At 40.2% G+C, this 13,279-nt stretch overlaps 1 protein-coding gene across 1 annotated transcript in view; it reads left to right on the forward strand.

Moving 5' to 3' along the window:
* The window catches only part of LOC104493080 (dual specificity testis-specific protein kinase 2-like), a gene marked incomplete at its 3' end in the record, with an annotated part of 63,422 nt that overhangs the window by 47,926 nt on the left and 2,217 nt on the right, over positions 1-13,279 (forward strand). Inside the window, exons 4-5 of the mRNA XM_010135703.1 lie at positions 1,068-1,214; positions 11,473-11,555. Of these exons, the coding sequence (XP_010134005.1) occupies positions 1,068-1,214; positions 11,473-11,555 (230 nt within the window). The remainder of the gene's footprint in view (positions 1-1,067; positions 1,215-11,472; positions 11,556-13,279) is intronic.

The raw sequence follows: 13,279 nt of genomic DNA on the forward strand, positions 1-13,279 counted from the left end.
AAGTCCAGAGTTTCTGAAATAATAAGAGCTGCAATTATGATTTTTTTTTTTAATTCTAACATCGTAATGGTGGCATATGTTTTGTCTGGTGAATGACACAGGAAAGTGCAAAGCCTCTTGAGAGAGTTGGAGAGCTATCTGGCACAGAGGAGCAAAGTTGGTGCAGCCTGCTGCACTGTTACATGCTTGGATGAGGCTTCGGAGCAAATTTTCCTGTCTGCTTCGCTTGGATTTCTTGAGAGAAGTCCCTGCATTGCTGCCAGGTTTCCCTTCTGGAGTAAGCTGCTCTTTTTGCTGCATTGCTGGTGAGGGGACTGGGGCTGGGACTGAAACAAGAAGCTACTCAATGATGCCGTAGCTGCTGTTGCCTGGTGCTGTAATGATGATTTGAGCAGTGGAGCTGCCCTGTCTTAACCCTGGGTTATATTACATAGTACCGTTTGGGTGCTGCTTTGTTTCACTGTGTCTTGTAGGGTTTATCTTATGCTTGATCTAGGTCCTTTTCCATGAGGGCTACCATTTGATGAGCACTGGTGTAGTAGAGAACACAGTGGGAATTAGATTGCTGATTAGGACTTGTAGATAGAGCGGTGAAAATGTAACTTACAGCAACACATAATATTTTATTTTGATGCTGCTTCAGCTTAGGGAATTGATATCTGGGAACTTGACCTACACTTGGATACATAGTCCTGTCTTTTGACTTACTCTGTGTGAGAGCCAGCTCTTCATCTTTCTTGCCCTGTTTTTCCACGCACTGAAATGACAGGGTGATATTATATTGTGGGTCTGAAGGGTCTATTTAAATACCAGTGTTTCCATACCATAGAGTTAATGCAGTAGCGGCTGTTGCATCCACCTTTAACATAAATTAATTGGTACAGGTGGTGAAAGGAGACATTTTCATCCCCTCTTGATCTGCAAACTTGGTGCCTGCCTGTCCCTTAAGAAAAAAAAAGTTTTTAATGTGCAGCTGAACTGAGGACACTTGTGTAGTGATGAATTTTACATTCCTGACAGTATATGAAGTTAAATAATTGATTTAAAATGTTGCTTTGTCTTTTCAGTACATCAACTGTGGTAACCTGGAACAGCTGTTAGACAGTAACCAGCATCTGTCCTGGATGGTGAGGGTGAAACTGGCGTATGACATTGCTATGGGGATCAGTTATCTTCACTATAAAGGCATTTTCCATCGAGACCTTACATCTAAGGTACCATTTGTGTAATTAAGCAAACTTTTTAATGAAGGTACTGTAACTGGTGGTGTGGTTCTTTCTCCTCCTTTCAACAGAGAACTGCTGTTCTGTAAGGTGAGATCTAAGACATTTTGAGAAACAAACTGAAGTACAGTTTATAGGATTAAAATTTTGATCAAAACTTGTTGGTAGTTTGTATGGAAACTGGAGAAATAACTATTCTGAAGGAAGGCCATTCCTTAAATGAGTTCAGATTAGGGTTTCCCAGAAAGGAGCTGTGGAGCTTTTTAGTTCTGAATTATGGTTCAATAATGTATTTAAATTCCTGGATAATTACACGTAACAATCTAACATTTGGAACGGGTCAGTCATGTAAAGAACCCAAACTGAGGAGATTATTACAAACACATTTTAAAATCTCCTTGTCTTTGTTTCACCATGTATTTCACAAATCTGAAGTAGGAAGAGTGACCTTTCATTACTAATTCAGCAGTAAGTGTTATCCACAATCCTGATTTGTACTTCTTTCATTTCTAAAGTCAGTAAGATCAAAACAGTTTACTTAACGTTCAGATTTCAAAACTTCCTCCAGAGCACTATTTCAGTGGCAGAGTTATCAGTGGACATAGGTTTTGTTGAACTGCTTTGGTGACAACTGGTATGAATTTAGCTGGCTGAAGTAGCTAGCTAATTCAAGCTCAGCTAGAAATATTGGCATAGGAGCACTAAGCTCTGTGAACAAATTTGCCCCACTGTTCACACTGGGTCTTGCCATCCATTGCGGCCAGTGCTGAGGGCTTTGCTGTCCTATCTGTCCTGTTGTCTGGAGCTAATGAGCTAGTTTAAGCTCACTGGGGGCTTGCAACATGACAGTGCTCCAAAACTGTTCTTGGGAAGACTTCATAATGTCACTTCAATTGAAAACAACCAGAAGAATGTTATTTTAGCCTGAAAGAAACTATTTTTTAATATTAGAAACAGCTTTTAAAAATAAAAACACAGGCACAGTGTGTTTGCAAATGCAAGTGACTACTAGTCCTCCATTCAGTTTTAGTTTTTGTTAAAGCTACCTCAGTGCAGTGTTAAACAGATTAAGAATGTGCATTTAGCCAAGAGGGGAAAAAATAGTTCAACTGGTAGGTGCCCTTTCAAGTGAGGTGTTCTGTATTATGCAAGGACAAGTATGAAATTTATGAAGAATGCCTAGACTCGGAGTCACGTCACTTTGACATGATACGCTCAGGTCCATTTTAATCACCTTGGAGTGTGCAGGTAAGAGAAGTGTAAAAGTTAACTGAAAAGGTAGCTTGGTGTTCCCACCCTTCCTTGTGTGTGGTTTGGGGTGTTTTTTTTTTTTTTCCAATTCGGGACGTATTTTAGTCCATTCAAGAGTGGGGAAGTAGAGTTACTGCAAGGAACTAAGGAGAGTTCTGTGCTTGCAGCATTTATCGGAAGGTGCACTGCAATGGCTAATCATATGAAAATCCGTTTCCTGAAACCTCTGTGAATGCCTTTGTTCAGAGCTTTACATAATTGTATGTCAGACTCTGGAGCTGCCCTACCAATGCTTCCATGTTATCTATTGTTGAATGTCAATTGTTTAGAACATGCACCCACTGGGAGGAGTGCATGACTTCACTGCAGCAGCAAACGTGTCAGTGGCCACAGGAAGTAGTAGGGGTTATTTAAAAAACGAACACCCGACCAAACCCTAATTAGGCTATATTTGGATGGTTCTTAGCACTGAAAGTATAGTATCTGTGTGGGTCCCATTGGAAGCAGTCAGCATAAAAGTTTAAGTTATCAGCTGTAGTCTGTATTTTCCAGTTTCTTGGGTTTTTGTTGTTTGTTTTGTTGGGGTTTTTTTATATTAATTTTTTAGATTTTTGGAAGTGACATGTGCACTTGTGCTGTTTGGGAAGTAGATGAAACACCTGGCCTTATACACCCAGGTATTTTATTAGTGTATTATTGTATTGATTAAATTTAATTTTAAGTTAAATCTGTGGAGGAAATGACTCTTGTTTTGAGCAAATGTTAGCCTTGCTGTCTGGCTAAGTTTTAAAGAAGTCACTTTGTTCCAAAGAAAAAAAAATTAAGATAATAACCATAGCAAAAACCTGTCACCAAAATTTTCAACACTCAGACTGTGGCTTTTGGCTACTGCTTGAGCAGTTGCCTTATATTTTACCAGGTTTGTACTGGTGAGTTGGCATTGTTCTTACTAGTAAATAGGCAACAGCGAGCAAGCTGAAGGGAGTTGATGAGCTCTTTCCTTGGGAGAGAACTTGCAGTCTGGATTGAACAAGGGCAGATTTGATCCTGTTCTATATTGTCCTTCTTTCTTTAGTAAACTTTAGTAACTGATGTGATGGCTTTAGTAATCAAATAAAGGCAAAGACAAGGATTTCAGCTCTGTCAAAGTCAGAACAGACACTGCATTTTCCAGGGTGGGAGAGTTTCTAGGAAACTTGCTGGTCTTGACTTGAACTATGAACAGAATGAAAGAGACATTCAGTGCAGTAATGTCTCCGTGCTTTGCCTATTACACTTAACACAGTACCCCACTGCACATTATCCCTCTAATATGGATTTTACTATAAAAATTATTTGGGATTAATTTAGACCTGTACTTCTGCCTTTCTTCTTCTGTTTCTGACAAACCTCTAATTCCTGCAGCTTTCTGGAGCAGGTGGTGTGAATACATGAAGATTGTTCTGTCATTTGTGACAGCAGAGTCGTCTTGCTCTGACAGTAACATTATATGTGTATGTGTACTGGGTGCATAAAAACTTAAAGAAGGAAAAGTTCCTGTCTCCTGTCAATCTAAGACTGAAAATTAAGTGGTTTGACAATTAGTATACAGCAGGGTGATTTGCTCTTTCAAACTGCACCATGTGGAGAAGAGCAGAACAGCATTGAATACTGCAGAAAGCCAGAGGGAAGAATGGTGGAGAGTAGATGTAGGTCATTATAGTCGATATGACAGCCCACAGGGGATGTCAGCCCTGACATCCCACTGGTGCCCTTCCCACTAACCTCTGTCAAATGGAGAGGCAGTGCTTGTTAGAAGAGAGTGTGCTGCCCAGACAGCCAGTACTTACCTGTGGTGTGAGCAGCTCACTCCTTGGGCTCTGGGCTCAGGCTGCTGTATCTGGTCAGGCTGATCTGCTCTGATAACAGCAACAGCCGAATTGAACCTGTCAGAAGATAAGAGAGGTCAGATTGGCTATTTCCAGCCTGCAGATAGTAGGTGTACGGGCAGGGTGAGTTGTATGCTTTGTAAGCCAATAAATGTGGTGTCCTCACGTTTGACTTGTCATAAAGAGATTTACGCAGAGACTAAGCTGTAGATGGGTTATGGCAACCAGGCTCATTGGCCCGTTCCCTGCTCCCTGCTGTGTCACTGCGAGCCCTGTGAATTGTTTTCCGTTTGGAGCTTGTTGTAATGTGCACAAGGAGGACTTGCTTCCTGGAATCAGGAGGATTTTCTTCATCTTTCAGTGATTCTCAAGGAAGTCTGGTTATGAATTTTAACTCAGTCTTCCTCGTAGAAGGTGCAGTAATTAAAACAGAAACCATAATGTGAAGCATTGGAAGTGTTTCAGTAGAAGACAGTGGACTGTGATAAAAGTTTTTCTTAACCTAACTTAACCTGGTTTTGCGGCATGTCTGTTGTCACCTACGGTTAAAATAAGTGTTTGAGAAAGTGTCCATCCTGCAAAAAGAATATAGCAAAAACCTTTTGTACCTCACCCCTCAAAACAAATACTATGCTATTACACAGAGTTCCTTCAACACCTTGTTTACACTGTGTTTGCATGGCATTCAAAGCCTGCTCTGGAAGCACAGTTGATTTCCTTGACAGTTTACACCAGTGACTGCCCTAATATCAGTGAATTTATTCTTACAATGTCTCTGAGATGAAGGAGATGAATAAAGTCAGCCTTATCAGAACAGATTAAAAGCAAGAATACTAGTGAATACTGAGTACGTGTTTTAAGACTCTGGAGTATTTGGCATTTTATACGTTTAAATTCAAGGCAGTACCTCAGAGGCAGTAGGAAGCATTAGAGCACTTAAAAAATAGTCAGGTTTGACCCCTGGAGGTAGAGGAAGCACAAGATTAGCGGCAGCCTCTGAAAGATATTCTTAAAGTAGCTTCCTTATCCCAGAATCCTCCTGTGATGCTGGGAAGGGCCAGAATCCAGATTCTGGTATTGCAGTAGTCTTAGCCACAAGGCAGAAGACCTTCATTTCCAGGCCAGACTTTCTTCTTTTTCTCTTCCCAGCCTTTCTTTTACCGTTCTGTTTCTTTGGCAAGAGAGACCAGAGTCCTGAAAATAGCAGTCCAATATTTTATGTAGAGCCCCAATTCACTGTCAGTGTGAATCCATTGTGTGCACTAAAGACATGGGTGCCAGGTGGAAAACTGGTGAAGTAATTAAGCACTTTAATGCACATGCATGGGGGAAGAATGGAAGTTTTCACAGGAGGTTTTACATCCCATCTTTTGTGCAATATTAATTTTTCAATGTAGTGTATGTTGTGTGCAACTTCCTACCAATTAAAAAAAGCCCCAAAACCTGGAAAAAACCACAATGGCATTATGCACTTCATTGGCAGGGTTAGAACTTGAGATTCATGGCAGAGGTGTCTGCTGCTTTAGTTAAGGCAGTAACTAATACACGAGGTATTTTTAATTAGTATTTATTGCCGCTGTTAGTATTACTAATACGCACTACGTGTTTTTGCAATGGAGCGGAGAAATGAGACTCCTTGGCAGTGAGAAGTGAACATCTAGGAGTCTGTCCATTTTTCCAAGACCAATCATATCTACTCTGTGACTACCCAATTCTCTCTGCTAGTCTCCAGTCAGGCTTTTCATCCTTGTTCAAAGACTTTTCCTCTTCTTTTTGCTCTTATTTCCTGCCCCCCAACCTTATTGTTCCATCTACTTGCCAGGCTGACTCTCTTGCTCCTGCTTCATGCTTTATCCAAGCTATCTTTTGGCACTCTGGTCTTCAGTACTCTTAGCCATTTCTAGCTCTCCCTCTGTTTTGCTGCTCCAGGTTAGCTCTGTTTCCCCCCAGCACCATCTGTTTGCTGTTCTTGCCTGAAGTTCTTGCGTCCTTGTACTAGTCTTTGGGTTTTTTTCCTCTGTATTAATAACCTAGCTCAAGACCCTGGTCTTGGTCTCTGCCAATCCCCAGCTTGGTCTCCTGCTCTTTCTTGCCACCTTATTCACTCTCAAATTCCTCGCACAACATTTGCCATGTGCCAGCCTACTTTTTGAAGGGGTGGCGAAAGGTGCATCTTACACTGAGATTTCATCGCATTTCAAGTTCAGAACATGCCAAATCTGGTAGGATACCATAGGCTAATATTTTTGAGGATTTAAAATTTTCATTATTTCAAAATTTACTTGCAACACATATGCTAAGTTTGTTCTCCCAAGCAGCCTGAGCTGTCTTAGCTGACCATCCCCCTCTCCAAAAATCCCAAGCTCTTGGTTAAAAACAAACAGGCAAACACCCAAAGAAATGCCTTTTAGTTTTGCAGAATTATGTACAATTGAAAACATGGTCTTATAAACAGTAGTAGCTTGTGAGCAGTTTTAGGGAACCTTATGAGCTCCATTGATGATAAAACCTATGAAGTTCTAATCTCTAGGTGTAGACACACATGCATATGTGTGTGTCTATATGTGCCAACATCTGCTTTTGCTTCACAGTAAATGTGTAATGGCTTACCCTCCTTTCATTGAGAAAGGAGTAGTCTGTTACTACAGAATGGAATCATACATGTAAACGTTGTTGTGGATTATCTGATGTAACATAAATTCACTCCTTTTGGGCTTGGAAGTGACATACACTGACTTCCTACCTTATATGCTGTTTGCTTGTTTAACACAAAATAAACTAAAATAAACCCAAAGCAATGAACAGAACCTTTGTCTGGTGAGTCTCATACTTGCTGCTGCAGTTGTAAGGTCCCCTTTGTGCTAGAGCAAGCTCTTGCCTGGATATTTTGCTCTGCAGGAGAGGGCTTACACTGAGAAAAATTAGCTGTTACAGATGATTATTTCTAGTGATAGTTCTGATACTAAATTTTCCCTGGTACTTTGGGACCCCAGTGGACCCTGTCCCTTAAACATAATGGTTTTAGTTTCAAAAGTGTATCCAGTATTGTAAACCTGCCGGTGTACATTTAAGTGTCAGTGGTGTGTCTCCTAGGGGATAGTACTTTAAAAACAGCTGATACATCTCAATTGGCCTTCAAGTATTTTAATTCAGTAACAGTCATCAGAGGGTTACAAATGACACTGCAGTAGAATTCATGTATTTTCTAGAGTGCAACAAAATCTGCCGAGTTCAGCTTGTATGTCATATTGTAAAACAATGGGGTTTCTTCATCTAAACAATTTATTTTTAACTCTGAAACTCTTGAGTCTATTTTCATTTTTGTTTATGTAAAAGGGAGAGTAGAATATTGCATTTGTCTTAGGATTATGCTGTGCAAAGCAGATGTTAAGCTCCTGTAACACACAAAGGGGGCTTTATGTTCTTTCACATCTGTCTCTGCATAAATAGCTATGTTAACTCTTTAGGGCTCATGTCAGAGCTCCTTGCCTCTATTAAGAGACTGCCTCAGGAAGGACTGATGGGGTCCCCATTTTGGGGAGAAAAATCCTCGAGAATCCAACAGAAGTCAAGTACAACTTTGACTGTATGAGCTGCCAAAGGACAGAACATCCCCGTCTGTAGGGGTCCAAAGAGAAGGCTTGGCAGGGTTGTCATGTTCTAGTGCCTTCAGCTTATACAAATGGTACAATAGTAAGTTCAAAGTGTTTCCTTAAAGCCCATGTTGTAAAGCTGCTTGGCATTTCATCTCGCAGGCAGTTCTTGACAGGCTCCTTGCACTAGAGGGGAGTTTGAACTCTCGCCTCTCTGTGACAAAATCCGTTAATGAAAATTCTTCATACTAAATTGATACACATACTTTTTTTCATAGAAACAGAAGTATTGCTTTGTCAGAATAAACAGTGCAGTATGCTCTATTCTACTTTTCCTACAGAGATACCACTTCTAGCTTAAATTTGAAAGCTCTTGTCAACCTTTTAGTCTTTAATGAAGCTTTGTCCTTTTTGATCCTGATTTATCTTGGTAGTAGAATGAGAATTCTAAGAAATGTCTTTCACTGAGTGTGTGTGAACTACCAGTTACTTTGGGCCGTGTTATGTCACCTTTTTATGAATTGTATTGTAAGTCTGGTAACTAAATTATCTGTGCTGTGGATTTGGTGCAGTGGTGAGTAATGGCTTTACTAGGGGTGGGAAGGGTCAGGAAAGGAGTATGGTGCTGCTGAGTGTTGGCCTTGAATGTTTGGAGAATCTCAGCACAGAATGAAGCATTGCCATCTGCAAAACTTTGTCCTGAATGAGCAGTACAGGCTTGAAAGGTGACATATGAACATGCTGGTATCTCTGGAAGGGTTTTACTACTGGTTTTGTTATGAATAAGCTTCCATCCTTACTGGGTTTCAGGAAATTGGTGCTTAGCTACACAAAAATTTGTACCAATTGAATTAAACAGGTTTACTTTTGCTACAGTGAGCATTTGTAGTGACACTGGTGTTTTTATCTGCTGCACGTCGCTTGCCCATGGCTGATTTAAGTGTTAATAAAGTCACTTTGGTACTGGAATAAGTATCCTAATGAATTTAAATTCACACTTAGCACTCCATATGCAGACAAAAGACAAGCCTCCACTAATGAGGGAGAGTAGTTTAGCTTCCTTCTTTATGTCATTTAACATTGTGCAGCCCACCACAGCAGAAGAGCGCATCAGTCCTTTATAGCAGAAGTGTTTCCCTTGGCTTTTCCTCATTGCCTTGTTACGGAGTTCTGGCCTCTCCTGCAGGACCGCTGGACCCCACAACAGTGGGGTGTCCGCCCTGTTTGGTTTCTCGAAAGCCGTGAACGGAAGGGGAGCCCAGCTTTGCTGCAGGCAGCTTCTGCTTCTCTGGAAAGGAGTCAGAAGAACTGTCAGGTAGCATTACTTGGCAGCCAGATTAGATGCCCTATTGGTTTAATTTATGATTTATCTAGGAATTGTCTATTTGTATAATAGTGCAGTGCTGTACCTGAGAGCTGAGACTGCCTGGGGCTTGGTGGGGGGTAAGATTGTTCATCTTCAGTTGGTGATGTATTGCTGTCTGATGGGGTGTGACTGCATGCTGGTAAGAAGCTGAAGGAAAATTTGCTGCCAGGATGATGTTGCATTTAAGTCTCCTTTTGGTATCAAAGAAGCCCTGTAAATTAATTATTGCAGATCTTAAGGTCAGTAGAAATGTTTCTGCAGATTATTAGTTATGTTGAAAATAGTTCTTAGTCTAGATTTAAATATTGCCCTGAAATTTGGAGACCAGGGGTTATTGGAGAATAACCCTAGTCCACAAAATCTAGAAGGTAAAATTAATGACTGCAGTTTTGCTACTCAAAATGAACAGTGTAAATAGCCAAACGTAATGCCAAAAAGAAAGCTGGAGTAGTAACTTGCTATTTTATGAATCATAGAGGCTTTTTTTAAATGTCGAATTACGAATCATCTTCAATTGCTGCGAAATCTGTGGCAGAAAATAACCTGGTGTTTTGCTGCATAAAATAGTATCAGCATTCTTGTACACTGAAAAATGCTCTGGTGTCCTCATGGACTCATTTCTGAGCAGTACACAATGAAATTCCACTTGTCTGAATCATCTGAGTAAGATTTTTCAGAAAAGTTTTATCCTTCTCAGTTTTAAGTCCACTTACAGCGACCCAATGTTTAAACAGAGGAAAGCGGAATGAATGTGCTCTTTGATAGAAGATAACAAAGCCGGTAACTGAGAAGCTTTGCTGCCCTTTGGGCAAGCATGGTTGATTTAACTTGGTACATGTTTATGAATCCCCAAATTAACTGTATTTATTATATTTGAATCATGCTGAACAAATAAAACTTTGCATCTCAGGAGCTTGGCATGTGTTTCAAGAGGCTGTCTTGCATTTTCTTTACGTGGTCGCAGGAGTGGCTTGCTTAACCTTTTAATTGGCAGGAAGAAAACTCACTTCATCGCCTGAGCCACAGTCATCTATGAATAATGTAAACAGTGATGACCTGAACTTGATCTTTTAGACAAGGGACTCACTTTTCTTGGTAGCTGCATTATACAGGCAAGCTAACCCTCTGGGGTCAGCGAGGGGCTTTTGTACATCCAAGCACAATAAAGCTAAAAAGTGTTTCCTGCTGTTTAGCTAATTAATGCAGGGTACCGCTCTGTAGGAGTCAGCAGTAGTTTTGCTGCCTGTCACTGCTATTGTACTGCCTGCAGAAGGACACAGAGCAAGCGTGTGGTAAGGGAATGAATTCTCTGTCTTGTTCCGCATATTGCAGGGCAGAAAAAAACCTTGGGGAAGTCAGCTATCAACTCATTCGGTGAGAAGGGAAAAGATGCAGTACTGGAACGGTCAGGGCATATTTTTCAGAGTTGTAAATAAAGAACAAAAATAAATCAATGCATGTGATGTGATGCTGCCAGACCAGAATCATCTGTGTGTGTCCTTAAATTGCCCTCCTGACACTGGAGGGCACATCTGAAAGGAAAAGATTGACAGCTCTTCTCTATTAGACTGATGACCTTACATCATGTTTTATGATATGCTGTAGATTAAAGAATTTTATTTGAGACTTTAAAAGCACATATAGCTTTGTCACATCTCATATTTGCAGATTAACATTTACTGCAAAGCAGTGAGTACCTTGTCAGTAGTTAATGTAGCAAAATATACAAAGGCATTCAGAGTCTGCTCTGATTTGGTATTCTGGTCAGGTACAGGCAAATTGTGAAGAGAATTTGAGGTGTCGTAGTAAACAGTGTGTATTGCATACGTGAGCAGTAAGGGAGCTAAATCACCTTAATTCTTGCTAGTACCTATCTGGGTACGTGCTGCCTCTAGCTGCCTGCTTTCTCAGCAAGTTTAAGTGGATTATTAACTAAGTGTAAGGCTGTTTGCAGCATCTTAAGTTTGACAGACATGTGATTGTGCAGGGGGAGGGTAGGGGAAAATGGTGGTTGCTTTCAGACAAAAGCATCTCATAGATGAATGTCTTCCAAACAATATCTTGTAGTCTTGTTCCAGATTAGAAGTGAATAAAACAAATGGTGAATGGCTTTTATGCCCAGACAATAACTGTTCCGTTGTGTTGGGGGTTTTTTTGTTTGTGTTTTCCAGAACTGCTTGATAAAACATGATGAGAATGGATACTCAGCAATAGTGGGAGACTTTGGTTTAGCAGAGAAAATTCCTGATCACAGGTACGTGAACTAATCAAAATACACTGAGAGTTCCAGTGCAATTGCAAGTCAGAAGCTCTAGTGAGACGGATCCCTGAGGTCATGCATGTTGCATTCATACTGCAAAAAAATTTGAAAGAAAAATTTGCAAAAAATATCCTCAGTCTTCATTCTAGAATTGCAGGCTGGATGACCAAAAAGTTGCAGCCAAAATTACTGGCCAGTTTGATAGATTTAGGGGTGACATTTATCCTTCAAAAATGTTCCAGTGAGTAGAGGATTTACTCAAGCTTTTCAGTAGATCTTTAAGCAGGTACTTGGGAACTTTGGTTTAAAATAAACCACAACAAAGCAAACACAAATTCTGTCAAGCATTCAGGATTGGGATGATTTTGTAATAACTGTCCTTTGTTGATTTCAAATAACTTTAATTAGCTTCTTTCCATTTTCATAAACAATGTGGCATTCTAGTATTATTCTCTTTAACCTGTGGGTTAGTTGTTTAGACCCAGGTTTATAACAAAGAGATATTAAAATTACTGATTAACGGTAGCTCACCATTTTGTTCTCCCTAGGATGAAACCATAATGTTAACTCGTTTCAGGAATGCACAGGTGACTGTCACAAGCTATTGTCACAATTGGAAATAGTCCTTTTGTCATCCCTTTGATAGGGGGATCAAGCACAAGGATTTCATTGTTCTCTCTGTATGTTGACTTGTGTATTTCAGAGTATTCTGACTGTGAAATATGCTGTCACATTTTTTTCCAAAGTGTGTTTCTGCGTAAAATAAATAAAACCCTTCCAGCATTTTTGACTGCCTAGAAAACAATAAAAGTTGATCTCAGCTACGCACTGTTTTTGAGCGGTGCATACACTAAACCCCTTTCTGGGGAGATCTGAAGGCTTGCATTAATGTGGCTGAACTATTGATCTAAAAGCTTAAAGTGAACGTCTTCATTTCCAAACTACTGATAAGTACAGCCAATGTGTGTCTTGTACGCTTCTACGGAATCTCTGCCCTGTAAGGTGCTGAAAGCTTCAGCTGTGTTTGTAGGAACCCATCACAGAATCAGGAAGGCACCACAGGTGCCTTAAGGTGTTCTTAATACCCAGATTTGAGATGACCCTAAAACTGAGAGTACAGTAACAGCTAAAGTCAAGGTAGCTTGATGCTAAAACCCAGCATAATACGATTGTTACATTAGCCACTATTCTGATTTGATCTTGTCTTATCTCTAGTTTCAGATGCAGTTTTGTTGTCTCCAGTTTTCTATTTTGAGGCTTGTAGAGACTCTTTTTTTAATAGGCATTTGTTGAAGGTCAGCTGGGTGGCAGGCTGGAGGCCTTTCTTAATGCCCCAGTATTCAGCCAGGTGGAAATATTGCTCAATAAAAATTGTCTCTATTCTTATTACTTTAATTTTTCTCCTATTAAAAGATTGATCTGGTCAATCTTAATTTTAATATGGTTTGCGAGAAGGCTGGGCTGAATGCTTTCAGAGCTGCTTATGTAGGGATGTATACCTGCATGACTGGAGAGCTTCACATCTAGCCTGAAACTGATGTTCACAAACTGATGCTCACAGATGTTTCTATGTATAGGTAAAGGAGCCAACTCTGCCAAGAGTATGGGAACCAGAACTTCTGAACAGCCATGACCTTAAAATAAAATATTTTTCTTTTTGTAGAGGTGGCTGGGCACTTACAAACTGTAAAAAAAAAAAACAAAAAAAAAACCCAAAA

This window comes from Buceros rhinoceros, unplaced genomic scaffold (assembly GCF_000710305.1).
Source record: "Buceros rhinoceros silvestris isolate BGI_N320 unplaced genomic scaffold, ASM71030v1 scaffold33814, whole genome shotgun sequence".
Taxonomy (NCBI): domain Eukaryota; kingdom Metazoa; phylum Chordata; class Aves; order Bucerotiformes; family Bucerotidae; genus Buceros; species Buceros rhinoceros.